The following is a 24,093-nucleotide window of genomic DNA, read 5'->3' as shown; positions in this document are numbered from 1 at the left end:
GATAGTTTGATGAGTTCGTAATGTAAAGTGGGTAGTTGGTGAAGAGAAATGATCCTCGCGTGGTAGGTTATGGGGAATATAATTTCCCCTTAAAAGATTAAGGGATGTTTTCTATTTTTTAGGAATTTGATTGACATTTTACATAGAAATCCAACATGAATGACCCAAATTGGGCATCAAGAAAATAAAGAAAGGAAAATGGTAACCATTCAAAAATTGTGAAATTTTCAATCTCCATGTGAAACTGCCTCAAGTAGGGCTGGCAATTTTGACACGACCCGTGAACCCGACACGAATACGACACGAAAACCAAGTATTGGGTTTGTCCTTATTGGGTTCGGGTCTACCCGTTTAAGACCCGATTAATTCGTGTCTAGCGGGTCAACCCGGCGGGTTGACCCGCCAGACACGGTTACTGTTCGAGTCTAGCAGGTACTCGTTAGACCTGGTTACTGTTCAGGTTTAGTAGGTACCCATTAGACCCGGTTACTATCCTGGTCTAATGGGTTCCCACCAGACCCAGTTAAAAAAAAAAGAGTCAAAAAATGAGCAAATTTGTATTGTTTCATAATTCATATCTTTGATTACATGGGATGGATCATGGATCCTTCAAGACTTCAAGTGGACAAGTATTTTGTAATGAATTATGAATTTAATGTTGATGTAGTTTTGAGTTTTGTTTCTTTTTTTTTTATTATTATTATTTTGTTTTTGTTAGCTTTTTTTTTATTATCTTTTTCTTTATTACTGTGATGGAAATGTTGACACATTTTACCTCTCAATCTCATTCATATTTTGATAATTTTGAAATAGAAATTTTAGTTTTGTCCCTACTTAGACTTTATGTTTTATGAGATATCGATGAGGGCCAAGTGGCTTACTAGTAACCAAGCGTCCAAGCCAACCCCTCGAGTAGGTCCGACTTAATAGATTCTGAGGCCTAAGACAACAAATTTAGGTAGGGCCTTTTTTATATTTAAATATTTAATTAAATGATTTTAATTTAAAAACATTCTTTTTGCCCTTAATTTTTTGTTTTTTCAAATGATTTGCAAAATTCATCTATGTTATGAGATATTTAATTTCAACAGATTACAGATATCATATTTTGTGTTGAAATATACATAATTTTTTTTTAGTGGAATGTAATTTGAGCAATTTCTTTATACTGAAAATTATTTTAATAAATGAACTTAGTCAATATGCTTACTTGTTTTAAGTTTAGGTAAAATCATGAGTTTAGTAATTTTTTTTGGAGTACAATTACAGTCACTTTCCATTTTTTTTTTCTTATCCTTTATTAAAGCCTTTAATATCTTGAAACTCAATTTTTTGCATTGACAATGTATTGATGTATTATTATTACAATTTTGAATTTTTTATTTTTTTATTTTTTTAATTTTTATAGTTTAGGGTTTTAACGGGTCGTGTCTATCAAATTAGACCCAGTTATTTTAAACGGGTAAAACGGGTCGTGTTGGGTTATCCGACTATTTTCGTGTCAGACCCAATTACCCGTTTAGCTAAACGGGTCATGTCTGTGTATAAGTTAATCGTGTAACAGGTACCCGCAAGTCGTAATCGGGTCGTGTCAGGTACTCATTTTGCCACCTCTCCTCAAGAAAAGATGCTTTTTCGCTGTGCATCCGGATCGACTTGGCGCTAGCGCATGACATTCAAATTGGCTCGTCGACATCGTATATGAGGCTCCGAGAGCACGCAGCAAAGAGATAGCAGGATTTTGCGGAACGCTCCGAAGCTCTCCGTCTTCGATCATGGTGTCTGGTTCGCCACGGACGCGCATCGATGAGGTCCATTTCTGATCCGATCTTACTATTTCAAAACTAGCCTCAACGGTCGTCTTGATGCACATTCTGTACCATCTAATACATTATTATTTTATTATTATTATTATTGTTGGGAATAAATTCACACTATAAGCCCACCAAATTCTAGGCCCAATGGCCAATGATAGACCCATGAAGATATTAATTAAATAGCAAGGACTATTTAATTAATTGATAGTCTTATATTCCAATTAGGATAATATTGGAATAAAGACGTCCTACTTATCTCTACAAGATGACTACTTAAAATTATCTCTACATGATATCTGTTGAATGTTTATCTCTACATGATAGCTGTTGAGTTCTATCTCAACTCTGGACTCTCAAACCAATTCAAATAAGAAGATCCAGTCCAAGTCTACTTCATCTCCCCGAGCCTATAAATAGGCCCCGACACAAGGTACTAAAGGATCTTGAATGCTAAAATATCCTCACACATATTATTGAGCGTATTGAATTATTGTGCACCGAAGCACAATATTTCTCTTAGAAACTTTCTGACTTTGGCATCGGAGTGTCCCCGGGGAACCGGGGACCCCCTTGACAATGCTGTCTTTTTTGTAGTGATTTGGAGTGCACGACGACGTATTGAAGACCCTGAAGAAAGCGCATCCACCGTATTGAAAACTGTTCTAACAGTTTGGCGCCGTCTGTGGGGACGACTAGTTCGTTTCTCATAAAAAAAAATTTATTTATCACGGTGTGCATTGCCATAGCAGATCTGCCTCTTACATCGCAGATTCACCGTTCACTGAAACCCAAACGTTCAGCCCGCGGCAGCCATCACTGATCCGCACGATCTGCCGAAGCAAGCCAAGTGACCGGCGTGACCCACCTCGCCGGAGACCCAACGCTGGCGCAACTCATTGCTGTTAGAGTGCCAAGCCCGCGACATCGACAAATCTCCACACTCTCACTGCTGCTGCCAGAGATCCGATCACACGTCCCAGACCCGTGACCTCCGATCTCCAGACGCGCCAAAGACCCAACATTGACGCAACTCACACTGCCGGACCCAACGCCGGCGTGACCCGCTGTTGCCGGAAGCCCGCAGCATTTCCGATCTCCGAAGCCTGCAGCGTCGCCAACCTGCCACTACCGGAGCGCCGGACCTGCACGCACCGCTGGATCTGCACACATTCGGCTACTGCTCGTAGAAGAAGAAGAAAGAAAAAGAAAAAAAAGAACAAAAAAAAATATAATAGCATGTGAAGGGCTGTACGTTGGAGGAATTTGGAGAAGAAAAGGGCGTTTGGTAATAGGTTTTTCTTATTCATTTATATTCCTATTTTGGTTTTGGAATAGCTTATCCTGATTTAAGTTTATATTCTTATTCTGATTTAGGAATAGCTTATCCTGATTTAAGTTTATATTCCTATTCTAGTTGAAGAATAGGCTATCCTGGTTCAAGTTTATATCCCTATTTTTGCTTAGGAATAGGCTATTCTGGTTTAAGTTTATATTCCTATTCTAGTTGAAGAATAAGCTATCCTGGTTCAAGTTTATATTCCTATTTTTGCTTAGGAATAGGCTATTCTGGTTTAAATTCCAAATTTGGTTTTGATTGGTTATGAGAATAAGGTAATTCTTATTCCAAATTATTACATTCCGGGGATACTCTATCCCAAATAAGAAGAACCGGGTATATAACTCCCGGATATGGAAAAGGAAGAACCGGGTATATCACTCCCGGATATTTCAAAGAAGAACCGGGTATATCACTCCCGGATATTTCAAAAAAGAACTGGGTATATCACCCCCAGATATTTTAAAGAAGAACTGGGTATATCACTCCCGGATATGGCAAAGGAAGAGCCGGGTATGTCACCCCCGGATATATCACCATCGGAGACAAGGAGAAAACCTTGGTTAAAAACAACTAACGGGAGACAACCCGGTAAAAAACAAGAAGATTTACCCCAAAGACAAGGAGAAAACCTTGGGTAAAAATAATTAACGGGAGACAACCCGGTAAAAAACAAGAAGATTCATTTCGGAGACAAGGAGAAAACCTTGGGCAAAAACAAGAATAGGGAAACAACAAGGACAAGGAGAAAACCTTGGGCAAAAACAAGAATAGGGAAACAACAAGGACAAGGAGAAAACCTTGGGCAAAAACAAGGATAGGGAAACAACAAGGACAAGGAGAAAACCTTGGGCAAAAACAAGGATAGAGAGACAACCCTCTAAAACAAGGACAAGGAGAAAACCTTGGGCAAAAACAATCAACGGGAGACAACCCAGTAAAAAACAATTAGCTACCCCAAGACAAACGGAGAATAAAGGTTAGTCTGTTGAAAGACTTGTGAATTATTGTTTAAAGATTATTATGCTTGGAGCATTTGAGAGATGACCGGGCATGATCCCCAAGTATCTCAAGGATATGACAGGCTTAGCTCCCGGGCAAAGGAAATAATTGGGGGGTACTCTCGACAATCATGAGACAAGGAGACAACCTTAGGCTAAAAACAAGCAACATGAGACAATCCAGTCACAAAACAAGGAATCACCCCAAGGTGAACGGGGAACAAATGTTAGTCTGCTGAAAGACTTATAAATTACTACTTAAAGGTTATTGTGCAGGTGTGGATTATTTTGACGACTTGGAGAGGGACCCGGGCATGATCCCTGGGTATCTCAAAACTAGGATGGGTTTAACCCCGGGCAAAGGATAGAGCTGGGGGGTGCTCCTGAAAACTCAGGCGATGCCAAAAACAGAGCTGAAGAGCTCCAACTGACAAGCTCAAAGTACACTCACTAGGGAGACACGAGTCTCGGACAAGGTTAAACAACAAGCCACCAGAAGGCTTTGACTAAATTCCCATTACCCAAGTACCTTGGCTAAGGGAATTGGGGGGTAACTGTTGGGAATAAATTCACACTATAAGCCCACCAAATTCTGTGCCCAATGGCCAATGATAGGCCCATGAAGATATTAATTAAATAGCAAGGACTATTTAATTAATTGATAGTCTTATATTCCAATTAGGATAATATTGGAATAAAGACGTCCTACTTATCTCTACAAGATGACTACTTAAAATTATCTCTACATGATATCTCTACATGATATCTGTTGAATGTTTATCTCTACATGATAGTTGTTGAGTTCTATCTCAACTCTGGACTCTCAAACCAATTCAAATAAGAAGATCCAGTCCAAGTCTACTTCATCTCCCCGAGCCTATAAATAGGCCCCGACGCAAGGTACTAAAGGATCTTGAATGCTAAAATATCCTCACACATATTATTGAGCGTATTGAATTATTGTGCACCGAAGCACAATATTTCTCTTAGAAACTTTCTGACTTTGGCATCAGAGTGTCCCCGGGAAACCGGGGACCCCCTTGACAATGCTGTCTTTTTTGTAGTGATTTGGAGTGCACGACGACGTATTGAAGACCCTGAAGAAAGCACATCCACCATGTTGAAAACTGTTCTAATAATTATTATTTGTTTTCTGGGTTTAATTCGTAGTTGAAGACAACGAGAACGAAGAATAGGTTGTTTTCGAATTAAATGGTTGCATAAATAAATTTGATAAAATTGGAAAGGCTGTATTATTCCATCGGACTTACTTATCAAAAAAAAAAATTGGAAAGGCTGCGACATTTCGTCTGGTTGCTGAGAAAACTGTGTGAGAAAGAAACGAATAGGGTGTGATTTAATTATGAATGCTTTTCCTTTTCATTTCCACACTTTCTTAGTAACCAAACGGTGTTCCTTTTTGTTTTCCTAGTTTCTCTGTAACCAAACGCGGCATAGTACTTCGTGGAAAGAATAAAATTGGAAAAAAAATTCTGGCTTTCAAATTGGGTTTGCTCTAAATTAGTAGTTTAACTACAAATTACATTATTGAGGTAATGCCCGGTTTAATGTAACTTGTGGGTTGCTGCCCAATTTTGTGGTTGGTGTTACGGTGTGCAGTTCTTTGTTTCGAAGGAAAGGAAACCCATATCACCTGGTCTCAAGTCTGGGAGAAGCAAAATTGCTGTAAAAACTACCCTGGAAGGGTCTCCGAGTGCCAAAGGTACTCTGGACAATTGCTTGGTGACTTCAGATGATGATAAGAACTCGGCTAAGCCATCATATTCAGCTGGTGATTCTGGGCAAGATGCAGTTAAAAGGAAGTTGGCATTGGAGATTAATAATTCTTCCAAAGATGAACTTAAGCGGCCCTCGTTTTCAGAACAACTGGACTCTCAAACTTCTGAAGCAGTTGAAGCGGCTCAGAAGGATGCATCTTTGGGATTATCTGGTATGGGTGATGTTGCTGCAGGAGGTTTTGTAAAGGGTTGCTCAACTTCTGAACAGGGTGTTGATAACTCAGCTCAAAAAGTTTGCTACTGACTTTTTGTCTTTATATTGTAGGTACTGTGCTATGAATTTTGGGAACCATTTTTTGTGTGCATCTTTTATAGATATCTGGCTTAGCATTTTTTGCCTACTTTAGAATTGTTCTTTCCACTAGTGGCATTTGGGATGAACTAGAAGTTGTGGTGCTGTTCCTTTATTTTCTATTTTTTGTTTTCTGATACTTACATTTCTAATCCTCCAAAATTTGCAGTGACTTTCAATCAAGTACAAATTCACAGTCAGAGCCGAAAGTGAATGACCAAAAGAGAAATCGTAGCCCCTCGTGCCTAGACGGGAAGGATAAAGCATGCAGGATGAGGCATTGCAATACTAACCAATCACATTTAGAAGGTGAAGTCACTGGCTCTAATAAGAAGGATCCAGAGGACATGCAGTCTGGTTTTATTGATAAATCCATGGTATCTGTTTTCAGCTCTTCGAGGGAGGTAAGGTCAAGTTTAAACAACTCAGTTATGAATCTTGTAACCAGATTTTGATGGTTCACATAATCTAATATTTATGATCATTATTGTTTTCCATGGGCAGGTTACTGATGGTAATGGTCCTATTGAGCTTCAACCATGCTTGAAAAAATGCGGTAATACTCCTAAATCATCTGTAAATATGACAGAATTCTGTACACCGGGTTCTTCGGCTGTTAAGGTATGTGTTTGTGAAACCCCCAAGTCAAGGCATGGAAGCTCCATATTTTCACCAGGAGAAACTTTTTGGAATGAAGCAATTCAACTTGCTGATGGTTTGTGTGTTCCAATGGTTAACGTTTCTGCTCAGGCTACTGAAGAAACTAATATTGTGAAGACCCAATTTCATATCATGAATTCATGCAATTTCAGAAATGGAGTCGATCATAACAAGTCAAAGGAAACATTGGATGAGGGTGAGAATAGAGCCCGACAAATGGAACTAAGTGCTTCTTTGGGTTCACTTGTGAAGCATACAAAAGATCTGGACAAAGAAGTATCCCTGCTTCCTGTTAAGCATTTGGACTTCTCATGTGAGGACAAAAATCTGGATGAAGGTACCCCACCCCATTATGCTGTTGATGATTCAGAATGTGCTACTCATAGAGGTGGTGAGCAATCTGAATCTGGTGCTGTAGATCACAAAGGGATAGAAAGTAGTAATATATTACTTCGATGTGGGAAAGCTCAGACAGTTGAAGAGATACATGTGGTACAGGGGATGACTTCTGTTCTTGCAGTAACCAAGGGGAAAGTGGATATATCGTGTCCAGAAACTGATTGCATGACATCTAATTCACCAGTTAATGAAATCAAGAATTCAATTCTTAAACAGGAATCTGATGAAGCAAGTACTCCTTCAAGTTTTGTGCTGCTTGAAGATCGTTTAGATCTAAACCGTTGGCTTCCATCTGAAATATGCAGTATCTATAGAAAGAGAGGAATTTCGAAATTGTATCCTTGGCAGGTAACTTTAGTCTTTTGATGAAGCCATGGCTCTGATTGCTATTAAATAAAATGATTTTGCAATTGATATGAAATTATTTCTGGTTTTAAATGGTTGCTGCAAGTGGTCAACTTGGATGTAACATATGATTAGTTTTTTCTTCTGCCTTGAGCTAATATATGTCTCTTATTGTTGCATCTCTGTTTGTGCTTTTCAATTGATTTTACCATTTATGTGATTTAGTATCATGTTGTAAGTTTAAAGCTATGTAGCAAGGGTACTTCTATATGGGAGCTCATCTTCTGTGTATCAGATATAGACACTTCTTCGATACTCCCTAGTACTTATATGATATTTAAAAATTTAAAATTTGGATGAGTAATTGATACTTTTTGGATCCTTTTGACACTTATTAGATTCACCTTTAATGTTATGATACATCAATTACCACTCTTATATTAAATAGGTGTTGCAATTGTATGTGAAAACATAGGAAGGATTTATGACCTAGGTTTACACTAGTGTTTGACTTACAAATGCTTGTGTGTTAAACTTTTATAAGTTGCACCTATAGATCATTTAACAATAGAACAAAATGAACTACTCCTTTTGTCCCAGTTTACATATCGTGCTTTCCTTTTTGGAATGTACCAAAAAACATGCCCACTTTCTATAAGTGGAAATTCTTTTCAATTTGTATTTTACCACTAAGCCTTGAGGTCAGGTTATGATTCAAACCGTCTTGAGGGAGCGCTTATGAATTCCCCATTTATGGGCCTGTATAGGCCCATCCTAATTGGTGCTCCAACGGGTAAAGTACTATTATGGTTACACTTAGGTAGAGATTTCAATCTTTGGTTGCACCCCTTACCCTTTATCCCTAAAAAAAAGTCATACCATTTCAAACTAGCACATATAAATTGAGACAAGGAGATTATGGGTATGTTTGTTAATGTGTTTTGGGGGTATTTTTTGTTTTTGGTTTGAAAAGTGTTCTGATTGACATAAAAGTGAATACAGTTTTTTGTGTTTTGATGAGTATTTTGTGTTTTTGGTTGTTTGTTAATATCTTTGACTTGAAAATAGAAAACAAAGTTGTTAGCAAACATGGTCATGCATTTCTTTTTTTTTTTTGGATAAATAATCAACAAATATCATTAAAAGTGTAAGGCACCCTAAGTACACATGATGTATACAAAAGGAACACTTAGAAAGAAGAAGCAAAAAGAACAAGGAAAACCCAATCAAAGAAACCTGCAAAAGCCCATAAGGAGAAAACTACAACGAAACTACAGGAACACCCCTATAAACTGCACACTGTGCAAAGCACAATTCTTTCCCTCAATCAACCCTCTCACAAACCAGGAGCACAACCTAGGCTTCAACATAACACTGAAAGAACCCTCTTGCCTTTACCACGGCTTGAGCAATCACCTCTTGCATCAAGTTCATGGAGCATTCCAAATTTCTTAGATCCCTACTACCTTTCGTACCACGTCTAGAAGGAGTAGCCAAAACTTCATGATGGTGTTCCTCTCCAAGAACATGGCCTATGTATTTCATATTTGCAGTATCCCCGGTTTATATAACCTATTTTTTCAGTATTGACTGTACTGATGTATATGTATCATATGGGATTAAAATTAGGTACCTGTATTCCTGCTTCCTAGGTTTAAAATATAACCTACATACTTTTCCATTTTTAGGTTGAGTGCCTTCAGATGGATGGTGTTTTACAGAGAAGATATCTAGTATATTGTGCATCTACAAGGTATTTTCCCTTGTATTTAGAATTCTTAAATTTTCTATCATACAATCCTCTCTTAATACTTGTGGTTACCCTTTTTTTTTTTTTCTTTTTTTTTGTTTTTAAATGCTTTTTCATATTCTTATAGTTCTTCAAACCTATGTGAATAAATCAATATAGATGCAACTCCTTGTATGCCCCACGCAATTAGATATTGAGAAATCACAGCTAGCTAAGAAAGTTTTTGTGGAAATCATTAGTGATTCTCTCTTTTCTGTGTTCTTGATTGGGCCAATGAGCAATTTAAAGCTTCTAGCCATAATTTTTATTTCGTTAACATATACCCGATTATTTCTTAATGCATTGGAGTGTGTTTATGTTACTTTTGTTTATGTTATAATACAATTTTGTTTTTGATTCAAATTAACTTTTCACTTCCGATTGCTAGTTATTTATTTATTTATTTATTTTTATTTTTATTTTTAAAACCTTTTTTTTTGATAACCTTGTCATTGGCAGTTTTAATCCATATCCACCAGAAATTTATTCTCCTATTACAAGCTTTTGTTTTTCTTTTTGTGTCTTTGTTTTTTTTTTTTTTAAGATTTTTATATTTGGTATACTGAGGATGCATGTGTTGTTTAACATTGCTTCCTATGCCACAGTGCTGGTAAAAGTTTTGTTGCTGAAATTTTAATGTTGCGGCGGGTCATATCAATTGGAAAAATAGCACTACTTGTGCTTCCTTATGTATCAATCTGTACAGAAAAGGTGCTTTACCTTTATTTATTTTTATTTATTTATTTATTTATTTATTTTTTTTGAAATTGAATCAAGTAGATATTAATTACAGTTTCCTTAATTTATATGTATTTCTTGTCTCTGTCCTATTGGGTGCAGGCAGAAGATCTGGAGGTTCTTCTTGAACCACTTGGCAAGCATGTTCGTAGTTATTATGGAAACCAAAGTGGTGGAACACTTCCTCAAGATATTTTTGTTGCTGTCTGCACAATAGGGAAGGCAAACTTTTTAATAAACAGATTGCTTGAAGAGGGTCGCCTGTCTGAAATTGGAATTATTGTGATAGATGAACTACACATGGTATTTTAGTCAGAGCTTGTGATGGGGTTTTTAATTAACAATTTTTTTTTTTTTTTTTTTAAGATCTGTTGCAAGTTTTACTTTATTTTTTATTTTTACTTTATTTTATCTTCCAAAGGCCTTTTTCCGTTTAGTTTTTCTGTTTTAGGCTTTAGGGTTTTGCTCTTTGATTGAATTACATGGTAGGTTCTCATGCATATATTCATTAACAGGTTGGTGATCCGAGAAGGGGTTATATTTTGGAACTTATCTTGACAAAGCTTCGCTATGCAGCTGGTGAAGGAAATTTAGAGTCAAGCAGTGGAGAAAGTTCGGGTATGAGCAGTGGTAAGGCTGACCCTGCTCATGGTCTGCAAATTGTTGGAATGAGTGCTACCATGCCAAATGTGGCAGCAGTTGCTGATTGGCTTCAAGTAAGTGGAACTATAAACCATTACTCATATTATAATCGTTCACTTTAATCTAAAGATCTGCTAGTGGCCAATGAGCTCTTGCTCAAATTGCAACCTCCTTCCCTTGTAGAACAGGATGGAGTATGAAGTTGTGAAATCAAGATCCATCTGATGTGCATAACTTTCCAAAAAAAAAAAAAAAAATGAGCGAAAGTGTAAAGATCTGCAAGTGCCACCATTCTTACATAAAAAGGGCGTTAATGCTTGAGAAGCGTCCCAAATGCCACCTAATTGTGCTTATGTGGACATATCACTAGCCTAATACTGGTCTGGAATACAGAGGCTAAGAGCTAAAAATGGGCAATGATTTAACTATAGGCTTGAAAATTGGTCCATAGAAGCTTGACTAATATGTTACTCATTTCATTAATTATCTTAGTCCTTTTTTGGATAACCATTGTGAGCATTTAGTCCTCTCTCCTTTTCATTTATAGGCTTAAGAGTGATTGACAATTAGCTGAGTGCATAGAAGCTTACTCTAGGGTATCTGTACTTTAAATCGGACTAAAACTTATTAGCATGAGGATGTCAATGTTGTTGATTTTGACTTTCGTGAAACCGAGAGTTTGTTTTGTGTGGAAGGAAATTTTGGACGCAAGTGACTCAATTTTTGGACATCTCTATCATCATTACATTTTAGGCTTTACAATGTGTTGGGAAGACCCTGCAGTTGAAAGGCTTTCTTTTAGGGTTTTCAGTTATATGTTGCCTTTAGGTTAAAAAAACAATTTTTTTTTTTTTTTTTGATAAGTAAGAAGCTGATTTTATTAAAAGCAAAAGGCGCCCCTAAGTACACTAGAAGTATACAAGGAGGATCACCTAACTAGAAAGGGAAAAACGTACAAGGAAATCATCATAGCTAACCGAAATCGGGAAAACAAACGCTACAGTCCAAAGATACAGAGTATGGAACCAAAAGGATAAAAAGTCCTCGAAAGACCTCTCCACATCCTCGAAGCACCTATTATTTCTCTCTCTCCAAAGACACCAAAAAAAGCAAATAGGCACCATCTTCCAAACTGCAGCACTCCCCCCTCTTCCTGCAGACCACCAACAGGCTAGCAACTCAAAAACCCGACCAGGCATCACCCAAGATAACCCAAAACGGCCAAAAAAGGCACTCCACAAAGCAGACGCCACCTCACAATGGATAAGAAGATGATCCACTGTCTCCTCACTCTTCTTACACATCCAACATCTGTTTACGACAATCACATTTCTCTTTCTGAGGTTATCTAAGGTCAGAATTTTCCCCCAAGCCGGCCGACCACGCAAAAAATGCTGCCCTTGGAGGAGCCTGAGTCCGCCACACACTCTTCCAGGGGAACCTCCTCCCTTCCGAGCATGCCAAGGAGAGAAAGAGAGACTTGACCTTGAACGTACCTCTTTTGGAAGGGTTCCACCATAATCTCCGACCCTCTTCTCACTCCTGTAGAATGTAACACCTGGAAAAAGGAGGCAAAGGCCTCCACCTCCCAATCATGAGCCTCCCTCGAAAAGCTCACGTTCCACTGGTTGGACCCCCCTAGCATCTCCACGCTATCCGCAATTGAGGCTTCCTTCGCACAAGCAATACTATAAAGGATTGGGAAAGCTATCTTGAGAGCTGAATCTCCACACCACCAATCATGCCAAAAGCTAATCCTAGACCCATCCCCCACTGCAAATCTCGTAAAGCCTTTGAAAGTTTCCCACCCTTTCCTAATATTCTTCCATAACCCTACCCCAGATGTTCCTCCAGGCTCAACCGAACACCACCCTCCCCATAAGCTTCCAAACTTCGCATCTATCACAACTCTCCACCAAGCTTCTCTTTCCGCCCCATAGCGCCACAACCATTTCCCTAAAAGAGCGTGGTTGAAGACCAATAAGCTCCTGATCCCCAACCCTCCTTCCTTGATCGGAGTGCAAACCTGCGACTACTTCACCAAGTGGTATTTGAACTCTTCGCCTATCCCTCCCCAAAGAAAATTGCGTTGAAGCTTCTCAATACGCTTAGCAACACTCACCGGAATAGGGAAAAGAGACAAGTAATAAGTGGGCAGGTTAGCAAGAGTGCTCTTAATAAGGGTGACCCTACCCTCTTTCGACAAATACAACATTTTCCAGCTGGCTAACCGATATTCAATCTTCTCAATCACTCCATCCCAAATATGCTTGGACTTATAAGAGCCTCCCAATGGGAGACCAAGGTACTTCACTGGCAAAGGAGCTGCCTCACACCCTAAAATACCGGCTAACGAAGCCACTTGCTCCACATTCCCCACCGGAATAAGCATCGATTTAGCCAAATTAACCTTCAACCACCGGAATAAGCATCGATTTAGCCAAATTAACCTTCAACCCGGAAGCAGCTTCAAACAACAAGAACAAACTCCGCAAGTAACGTAGCTGGGCAGGCCTAGCATTGCAGAAAATCAAGGTGTCGTCGGCAAATAAAAGATGAGAGACTGTAGTGTTGCTGATTTTGAAACCTTCTAACAACCCCCTATGAACCGCCGCCGAAATCATCCTACTCAGAACCTCCATCACAAACACAAACAGCAAAGGAGAGAGAGGATCCCCTTGTCTCAAACCCCTAGAGCTACTAAAAAAACCTTTAGGAGACCCATTACCATAATCGAGAACCGCACCGAGGAAATGCAATGTTGAATCCAAGAACACCAAACCCCTCCAAAACCACACCTCCTTAGCAAATACATCAAGAAGCCCCAATTCACATGATCGTAAGCTTTTTCTAAATCTATTTTGCAAATGACCCCTGGCTCCCCAGATCTCATCCTACTACCAAGGCATTCATTAGCAATCAAGATAGGATCTAGAATCTGTCTACCTTTGATGAAAGCATTTTGCGACTTGGAGATAATCTTGTCCAACACAACCTTCAATCTATTTGCTAAAACCTTGGCAATAATTTTGTACATACCTCCCACAAGACTAATCGGGCGAAAATCTTTAAGGTTGATGGCACCGGGAATCTTCGGAATAAGCGAAATGAACGAAGCGTTGAGGCTCTTTACAAACATCCCGCCAGCATGGAAAGCACTGAAGACCCTCATAATGTCCTCCCTCACCACATCCTAACAAGCTTGGAAGAACGCCATAGAAAACCCATCGGGGCCCGATGCCTTGTTGCCATTCATCTTAAACACGACCTTTCTAACCTCTTCCTCTTCAAAATCTCTCTCCAACCAGCTGGCCTCTCCCTTCGAGATGGAATCCAAGGAGATACCATCTACCAAAGGCCTCCAACTGTGTTGTTCAGCAAAGAGCTTTTGGTAGAAATCCACAATGTGCTCACTAATCTCATCCTGATTTGAAGAAAGATTATCCCCAATCATAAGATTCTCTATCGAATTATACCTTCTATTAGAGTTGGCTATGGAATGAAAGAATTTAGTGCACTTGTCCCTTTCCTTTAACCAAAACACCCTCGATTTCTGTCTCCAACTAATCTCCTCCATAAGAGTACACTTCTCTAATTCTCGAACAACCTTGGCCTTCCTCGCTAATTCCTCCTCGTTCAAAGCCCTACTTTCTTCGTGCTCATCAAACACCCGAAGATCTTCAAGAAGAGTCCGCTTATTCCTCTCAATGTTACCAAACACCTCCTTATTCCAAGTCTTCAAATTCAGCTTCAAGGCCTTGAGTTTGCGAGCAAGAACAAAGCTCGGCGTACCTTGGAACTCATAAGAATCCCACCATTGTTTCACTAAAGCAACAAACCCTTCCTCTTTAAGCCACATATTCTCAAACCTGAAAGGCCTTTTCCCCTGGGAAACCTCCCCCAACTCAAGCATAATTGGGAAGTGATCCGAGCAAAGACGTGGAAGCCTCTCCAGGCTTCCAACTCTGGAGAAACAAGAAACCGATCAATCCTAGACCATAGTGGAGGGTCTTGACTCTTGAGAGACCGACCAAGTACAAACGCCCCCGACAAGGGGAAGGTCCATAAGCCCTTGTTCAGAAATAAAATTTGAGAAACCCATCATAGCAGAATCCAGACGAGCTCCACCAGATCTTTCACTAGGGAATCGAGTAACATTGAAATCTCCCCCAATACACCATGGCAAGTTCCACCAACTAAGAACGCCAGCCAACTCATCCCAAAGGAGCCTTCTATCCCTATCAATATTCGGACCATACACCCCTGCAGACGCCCACACAGAGAGATCTGCCACGTTCCTGAAAGACAAAGCCAGGGTAAAATCCCCTATACAGACATCAATCTTCTCCACCACCCTAGTATCCCACATGATTAAAATACCTCCCGAGGCCCCATTAGAATCCAAACAGCACCAATCCACATGATTTCGCCTCCATAAACTGCGAACAATGCTTCTAGACATACCCTGAATCTTGGTTTCTTGAAGACAAACAACATCTGCATTCCAATCCCTAAGCAAATTACTCACCCTCAAGCACTTATCCCTCTTATTCAACCCTCTCACATTCCAAGAGATAATGCTTATCTTCATGACACAACTACATTCCCCCTCCCTTTCCTGCTTCCCTGAATCGAGCTCCCACTTCTGGCATCATAATTCACCGAACACTCCAAATTTCTCATCTCTCTTTTACCCTTAGTGCTGCTACTAGAAGTAGATACCATCCCATTATTTCGGCGCTCCTCTTCTAGAGAGTTTAACAATGCTAACAACTGTAGCTTATGACCGGCAAACGAAATCCCCACGATCGGATATATCTCATTGGCACACTGAATAACCCAATCGAAAAAGCCTGCTGCATCCCCTGAATTAGGACCATAACTGTTCAAAGGCGAAGGCCCCTCTGTTCCACACGCCTCTGCCCTCCCGTCTTCCTTACTCTTATCATCAACAATGACTTCACCCCCACAACTCTTAGCTACCACCTCCTGCCCAGCCTCGCTAGACTCAACCAAACCTGAACACCGGAATCCAATAATTGAAGGATCATCATCCCAAACATGCAGCCCACCAGTATTCCTTAGTTCCTGCTCTTGACCCATTCCCCCACTAGCCTGACCGTCAACCTGGAACACTTCACCGCCATACCAAGGAACCACCTCACTGCCCTCACCCATTGTACCTAGCATCACCTGCATCTTCTGGTGCGAAACAGTATCCCCACCGCCCAAAACCACCATCCCCGGTACTCCAACAGCTCCAGATGTCTCCCCAGACTCGACCCACTCAAGTTCCTCACCGGCGGCGACCAAAAATGGCACCTCCGGCCTTGTCTGGCTTGACCGAGACTCCCCCCCGTCCGAAATCACAACTGTCGGAGCATTGAAAAACTCGCTGGCCATCTCTGACTCACCGGCGACAACCACCAACGGCATCTCCGGCTTTGTCTGGCACGGAAACACTCTCGCCGGCGTGCAGCAGCTATTTCTGGCCAGACTCGACGCTTCTTTACCACCAGAAAGCTCACCGGGACCATCACAAGAAATTTCCACTGTAGCCGGCGATCTCTCCTCTAACAGCGTCCCTACTGCCGCCGCCGACAATGCACCTGGGTCACCTGCCGGAGACCTTCGGCATCCCTCCTGCAAGCCGATCGTGTTAAACACCTCCGGCGCTCCCTTGGGTCTTGCCCCTTCTGGATCAGAAGCGCTTGGGCTGGACTGACCCAGACCCTGGCCCATCTTCCTACGCCTATACACAGCCACCACCTTCTTCTTTCCCTTAAACTTTCTCTTGGGCCGTTGTTCTTTCCCCTTAGACCCATCCTCCCCCTCCAACTCCCTAACCTCCATGTTAATCTTCTTGGGCTGGGCCTCCCCTTGCTTGAGAGAGACCTCTTCTGCCAGACCACACACGCACGCCCCGCCAGACCTTGTGTACCAACTCCTTTCCTCCAGATTTTTTATTAAAAAATCAAACCTCTCTAGACCCACGTCAATCTCTCCCCTCAACCTGTTCAACGACTCTTTCGCATTAATGAGTTCAGATTTTACATGAAACCAGGCCTGCGCTTCGAGCCTACCTACCCCCTCCCATCCCTTCACGTGATCATCTCCAAATTCCGATGCTGCCATCATTGCCGAGGCATTCAACCTGCTTGCCGGAAACTGATTTCTGGTCGCCGGAATCCTGTTGGCAACACCCCGAGACCCCCTTGCCTTTAGGTTGCACATTCCTTCCTCACCAAAGAATTGGTTCTTCTTCGGTCCCTCCACGCAACCGCCACCATTCCTCACCTGAATCCTCTCCTTGTGCGTACCCACCCCCTGTTCCGTGGAAGCACTGTATTGTTTATCCTTCTTTGCAGCAGCCTCCTTCAACCATTTAGGCACCTTGGCTATTGGCTCGGAATAAGCATCAAAACAGTCATCTGTCGGTTGCAACGACGACCCCAGCACTTCCGCGAAACTCCTCCTTCCCACCCCCTCAAACTTCTTCTTGTCTACCGTGACCTCCTTGACCTCGCACAGTGAAGACTTAGCCAAACGCACCTCCGAGATGAAACGCTCCCAACCTTGACCAACTCGCCCTTCTGGTATAATAATCGATCCTCTTCCTTTGCCTTCCATCAAATTCTTCTACCGTCAGAAAACGTCCATTCCTGTTAGAGCATTTTTGCGCAATTATCCGAGGAAGCCCTGCTCTGGATTGGTCCCAAAATACCTCCGAAGTTTCCACTGCCACCAAGTCCTCCACAATGCGCCCCAACCACAGCAACTCATCCTTCTTCAAGAAAATGGTTTTTTGTATCCTATTGCTTCTTTCAAAAATCCTCACCCCTGAGCTTTTTATCAGTAACTCAAACTTCTTGGACTCGACAGACCACTTCCTCGATTCAGCCATAACACTAACCAATCAGCTAACAAACTAGACACCCAAACAGGTCACACGTGCCACCCACACGCCTGCACTCAGGCGTGGGTGGATGAGAGAGAAGAGAGAAAAGTCATAGGAGATGGTCTTTACGTTTTTTGGTCTAGTACTTATTACTTGAGGTATATTTCTTATAATTAAGTGCCTCATTGATTGGTGTTCTTGAATTGTTTTTAGCTTTTTCTTGCCTATATCTCCCAAGATTGACTTGTCCATTTGACTTAAGAAAACCTTTTGTTTGTTCTTGTACAAAGTCAGATAAGAGGTCTGAGATAGTTCATCTAGGTGAATATGTGAATGCCTCTTATCGTTATCTTGGAAATTTGGAGGGGTCAATTGGGTAATAGGTATGCTTTGCGTATGTGGAGGCTCGTCCCATTATGTGTGATGTGGTGTTTCTGGCGTGAACGGAATGCACACAGCTTTGACGATAAGGAGAGCGGCATGATTGAGTTGAGGAAGTTGGCGTTACATACTTTGTTCTCTTGGAGCGGGACTTGGTTGAACTCGCAGGAGTCCACCTTTTCTAATTTCTTAGAGCTTTGTAAATCATTTTCTAGTCAATAGGGGTTACCCTTTATACCTCTTGTATACATGGGTTGCGCCCTTCTACGCGTTTTGATAATACACTTCTTACTTATCAAAAAAAAAAGAGTATTGTTGCTTATTTTGGGATAAAGATTTAAAAAAAATGGTAACATGCAGAATAGTTGGGATCCTGTGGTATCAATGCAAAGCATAGTTTCCACTTCTGAAATGCCACATAAGGATCTTTATATCATGTACATGTTTTCTTTAAACAATGAAATAACTGGTTTCTTTTGGAATGTCTCATTTGGACTTAATTGAGGTTGCTATAATATGAAAATATAACTCAATCATTTCGTACAGTTATGTTAATAGTATTGGGGCCTCTTACTAAAATTATTGTAGTTATTTTTATTTTTTATTTTTTATTCAGGTTTGGTGTAGTAATCCAGTTCTAAGAGATTGGCTGAAGGAGCATGCTGATGCATCAGAATTAGACAAGTTAAAATGGATGTATTATGTGATTAATAAAAGTCCATGGTAAGTCTTCCTCAAAGAGACCCACTTTAAGCTTTTTCAATGGTGTTTACACACTCATGCAACTCTTGAAATGAACTGGTCGTCATTGTTTAAAATGTTTCTTATGGAATGTTTGTTATAGATATGAAACTTTGAATAAAATTATGAATCAAGTTTATTCTTTTCTCCGGTAAGACCCTTAAACTTTAAAAAGAGTATTCATTCCTTGAGAGATAGCCCTTCCTATGGAGATGGGATCCTTCTTTCTTTGAGCTTCATTTTATTGATATCCTAAACATAATATATTTCATTTATATAATACCATTAAGGAATATTTTTCAGCTTTTAAACAATTTAAGCAAAAAAAATAATAATATAATAAATAAATGGTGAAAAGAAGTGAAAATGAAACTGAATGCCCAACATTAGTTGTGTTAAACTAGAGCGTCCATAATGTTACATTTTGAATATATGAACAATAAGGATAGAGGAGGAGATAAAATTGAAACAATTTAATTGGCGACGGGGTTGGGGAGGGAGGAGGGAGAGAGAGAGAGGAGGGGGGGGGGGGGGGGGGTAGCTTAGGCAGTGGCTGGCCTTCCTCCATGCAACGTCCGCCAGAATGCCTTCTTGGCTTTGGACAAAGCCAAGCAGATACATATGATGTTTCTACTCTCTCTAATTCCTCCTTCATCTTTGAATCAGAACTCTGTAACTTCAATGGTTGGATTGGCAGACCATCCTTGTTATGATTTTGGTATTCCCTCCAACCCACCTACTTGACCTGGCACTTTCTTCTATTTTTTAATTTGCAATTAAGGCATTCCTTTGACCTCAATTATCTCTGAATCCTTTAGGAAAACACCATATTCTTTGCCACCACCTCCTCCCGTGAGTGTCACCAGAGGAGGAGGTATGGCTTTTTGTCTCCATCCTCCATCCTTCCTCTTCCCTTTTGCGTCCCCATTTCTCTCTTTTCTTTGGTTTCTCCCTTTTCTCATCCTCTAATATCACTCTGTGGCAAATGTTTTCCTGACTTACAAATGCCACATACTGTGATGGGTCTATTTGACGCGTAATTAGAATGCTAGAACATTCTGTAGTATTCTAGATAGTCAGCTGTCCCTACCAGCTTTCGTCTTTCAGAATATTTTCCCAATCATTTGTACCTAATTCTCCTATATATTTGGAATGGATTGAGGGCTGCAGAAATATGAAAATAGCCCTTCTTTCTAACTTCTTCTCGGTGCTTTCACACCAAAGAATTCGGTAAACTTTGGTACTTCTTGGGAATTGAGGTTGCAAGGTCAAAGATAGGCATCAACTTCTCTTAGAGGAAGTATGTAGTTGACATTCTCGAGGAAACTGGATTGTTGGGTGCTTGACTTGTTGATACTCCTATGGATCCAAATCATAAACTTGTGTTTTCCAATAGCGTCGACTAATTGGAAAACTCAATTATCTCACCATCACAAGGCGTGATGTCTCATATGCAGTTAGTGTGGTGAGGCAGTTCTTAGAGGCTCCGACTCTCACATTGGAATGCCACTGTTCGTATTGTTCAAGACCTGAAGAGAGGTCTAGGATGAGGCATATTGTTAGAAAAAATGATTATCTCAAAGTAAAAGATTTCACTGATGCAGACTGGGCAGGATCACCTTCATACAAAAGGTCCACTACGGGATATTGTACTTTTTTTGGGAGAAAGTCTTGTAACATGGAAGAGTATAAAGCAGAAAGTAGTTACACAATTAAGTGCACAAGCATAGTATAGAGCTATGGCTCATACTGCTAGTGAGTTGACTTGGTTACAGCACTTTCTTTAGAAGATAGGCTTCATAGCACCTATTCCTATTTCATTGTTTTGTGATAATCAAGACGCTCTATATATTGCCTTAAATCTTGTGTATCATGAGAGGACTAAGGACATTGAAGTAATTATCATTTGTTCGAGATAAGATATTGAGTGCAGACATAGGACACCATTTGTAAAGTCTGAGAACCAACTGGCTGATATTTTCACAAAGTCATTATATAGAAATCATTTGGAGTCAATTTGTTCCTAGATGAGCTTATATGGCGTATATACTTATTTATCAAAAAAAATATGGCTTATATGCTCTAGCTTGAGGGGGATTGTTAGATTGCTTGAATAGTTTGTACTATTATAGAAGGCCAGCTATCCTCTTCAGAATATTCCCCCAATCATTTGTACCTAATTCTCCTACATATTTGGAATGGATTGAGAGCTGATATATGAAAATAGCCCTTCTTTCTACCGTCTTCTCCTATTTTCTATATCTGTGTATATGGAAAATCACGTAAAGTTAGATCTGGTTGGTGCTTTTGTGTAGGGTAGGTTGGGCTGGACCTTTTGCATTGTCTTCTTCTCTTCGAAGCCAGTCCTGAAAAAGAATAGAAAATTTCAGATACAGTCATCTAGGTCTTATTGTTAAACATAAGAACCACCCCGCCACAGCAGGCAGGCTGGTTTCTTTGTCGTCGCTGGGAGCTCTTGGTGAGGAGACCTCATGATAAGTTGCTAATAGAAGTGAGTCACTTCTTGCTTGGCTTGTAGTCAGTCTTTTAGCTTATGTAGTGGTTGGCCTTCCTCCATGCACGTGTCCGCCAGAATGCGTTCTTGGTTTTGGACAAAGCTAAGCAGATACATATGATGTTTCTACTCTCCCTCTCTCTTCTAATTCTCCATCATCTTTTGAATCAGAACTTCTATAACTTTAATGGTTGGATTGGCAGACCATCCTTGTTGGGTATTTTGTATTCTCCTTGACCTGGCACTCTCTTCTATTTTTTTTAATTTGCAATTAAGGCATTCCTTGACCTCAATTATCTCTGAATCCTTTTCTTAGGAAAACACCTCTCTTTGAGATTTTCACCACCTCCTCCGTGAGTGTCACCAGAGGAGGTGGTATGGCTTTTGTCTCCATCCTTCAGCCTCCTTAACCCACCAATCTCCCCCCCCTTTTTTTTGGTGTCCCCATGTCTCTCTTTTTCTTTTGGTTTTCCTTTTCTTCATCCTCTAATATCATTCTTATCGACAGGTCTTGCCTTGACGAGAATGCGGCATTTTTGACAACTGCAGATTCAGCTATAAAGTTGCTTCCTGAGGCCACAAGGCGAGTTACTGGATGGAAGGGTCTCGAGTATAGAGCTGCATTTCCCATGGTGAAACCACCTGGTGCAAACTTCTATCCTCCTGACATGGACAAAATGGTATTCAATGGGATGTTCATGATCTGCATAAAAGAAAAAAAAAAAAGAAAAAAAAGAAAAAGAAAGTGTTTTACATATATAATACAAATAAATTTCTCTTTTACAGGAATTTGAATCATGGAAGGGCAGTCTAACAGAGGATCAACAAAAAGATGCAACCAGCTTTTTTAATGTTATCAAAAGGCATAGTGAATTTGGTCTAGAATCTCCTCTTTCTAATGATACGGTTGATATAGCAAATCATATGGTCGGTTCCGCCCATGATCTGTACTTTGTTCCTTTCTCTCAAGAGTATAATCCTTTCCTCAAAAGAGCAGCTGAATTATTGCATAAAGCTGGGGATATGATCAGCTCCCCTAGGTAATATGTTATCAGATTTCTGTTGATAGTTCATTGGTTAAGCATATGCTGATTTTTATTCTACTTCCAAATATTTGCTGAATCTTTCTTGACTTTTGTAGTTTGAAGAGATTGCTGCATAGCAAAGCCAGTGCTTTCCTTTCAAATGATTATTATGAGTCAGATATAGCCTGGATGGAGTTGGTTTGTACTTCGTACATAGTTCTCCTTCGTAATTCTGTGCATTATAATGCATGTGGTTCCAACACAAAGTTGTATGCAATAAGGAGAATGATATGTGTGTGTGTGTCTGTCTATATATATATATATATATATATATATATATATATATATTCTTTCTGAAATAGCTTCTTTCATGCAAGTTTTCTGGTATGTCAAATTTGATATTGGAAAACCAGATTGAAGTATTAACATTCTGATCTTCTTGATTTTGTCCTTTACATCTGAAAGTCTCCTAGAAGTAATAGATTTCATCAACATGCCTGTTTAATCTCTCTCTCTCAACACACCAACACGAAGATAAACACACACTTTAGTTCTTCATCCTTCTTTTTCTAATGGATTCATTGGTTCTTTCATCTGTTAGTACTGATTCGCTGTAAAGTTCTGTTAGAATGCTCCGGAAGTATACAATAGGGCCCAAGTATACAAAAGCTTTTAAGCTGAGAATAAAGCACATAAATGTAAGAATTCAGCAAGCATTAACTCTTGCGACGAATGCCACATTACTCTCCACGAGTAAAGTGTTTGGAGTACCATTTTCTTCAACTCGATGAGTTCAAGTTCACGATCCTCAAAGCTCCGTGCATTTTTTTCTCTCCATAGACCCCACATAACATGCAAAGGAACTATTCTTCAAATTTGCAAAACTGTACGGTTACCCCTTTGTCCCCTCTAACTTCCCAAATAGTCATTCATCCTACTTGGCATCACCCACGTAACACCAAACAACTGAAGGACCATGCTCCATACCTCAATAGCAACCTCACAATGCAATAATAAGTGATCAATTGATTCTCCATTGTGCCTACACATACAATACCACTCTATCACTATAATGTTCTTCTTATGTAAATTGTCCAATGTTAATATTTTCCCCAACACTGCCGTCCACACAAAAAAAGCCACTCTCGGAGGAGCTTTACTCTTCCAAATACTCTTCCAAAGACGAATAATTGGTGCCGGATTAACCATTACTTGATAATAGGACTTCACTTCAAAATTCTTCCTTTTCAAGGGGATCCAACAAATTTTATCCACACCACCCTGCCTAATATGTTGGGAATACAGTAACTCGAAAAATTGTGAAACCACTTCAATTTCCCAATCATGAACAGGTTGGGTAAACATAACATTCCAATGAATAACACCACGTGCTATATCCATATTCTCCCCCACCCATGCCTCCTTTGCGCATGCAATAGAGAACAAGGCTGAAAAAAGAATCTTCAATGGTAACTCCTCACACCAAACATCATGCCAAAACAACACTCTAGAACCATCCCCTACCTCATATCGCACATGTTGCTTAAAATTATCCCACCCCCTCCGAATACATTTCCACACTCCCACCCCATAGGATCCCCCTACTTCCTTGGAACACCAACCACCCCTCATCATATCATATTTAACTGCCACCAATTTCCTCCACCATGCATCTCCACCATTGGCAAGCCTCCACAACTATTTACCTAACAAAG

At 40.2% G+C, this 24,093-nt stretch overlaps 2 protein-coding genes and 1 pseudogene across 2 annotated transcripts; 2 read left to right on the top strand and 1 right to left on the bottom strand.

The window, feature by feature from the left end:
- The window catches only part of LOC132190868 (helicase and polymerase-containing protein TEBICHI-like), a 35,219-nt pseudogene extending 24,176 nt beyond the window's left edge, over positions 1 to 11,043 (top strand).
- Positions 11,044 to 12,720: 1,677 nt separating this feature from the next.
- LOC132190867 (uncharacterized) lies at positions 12,721 to 13,499 on the bottom strand. The gene is made up of 3 exons (XM_059605900.1): positions 13,269 to 13,499; positions 13,073 to 13,228; positions 12,721 to 12,774 (listed from the first exon to the last, which is right to left on the bottom strand). Exons 1-3 carry the CDS (start codon positions 13,458 to 13,460, stop codon positions 12,721 to 12,723), a joined length of 402 nt encoding a protein of 133 aa, XP_059461883.1. The 5' UTR covers positions 13,461 to 13,499.
- A 4,952-nt stretch (positions 13,500 to 18,451) lies between these two features.
- LOC132190866 (nudix hydrolase 3-like) lies at positions 18,452 to 22,995 on the top strand. The gene is made up of 6 exons (XM_059605899.1): positions 18,452 to 18,580; positions 18,714 to 18,820; positions 21,862 to 22,033; positions 22,140 to 22,393; positions 22,495 to 22,647; positions 22,980 to 22,995. The coding sequence occupies exons 1-6, from the start codon at positions 18,452 to 18,454 to the stop codon at positions 22,993 to 22,995; spliced, it is 831 nt and encodes a 276-aa protein (XP_059461882.1).
- Positions 22,996 to 24,093: the final 1,098 nt, after the last annotated feature.

The sequence above is a fragment of the Corylus avellana genome, chromosome ca8, assembly GCF_901000735.1.
Source record: "Corylus avellana chromosome ca8, CavTom2PMs-1.0".
NCBI lineage: Eukaryota > Viridiplantae > Streptophyta > Magnoliopsida > Fagales > Betulaceae > Corylus > Corylus avellana.
This window is presented reverse-complemented; position numbering and strand designations above follow the sequence as displayed.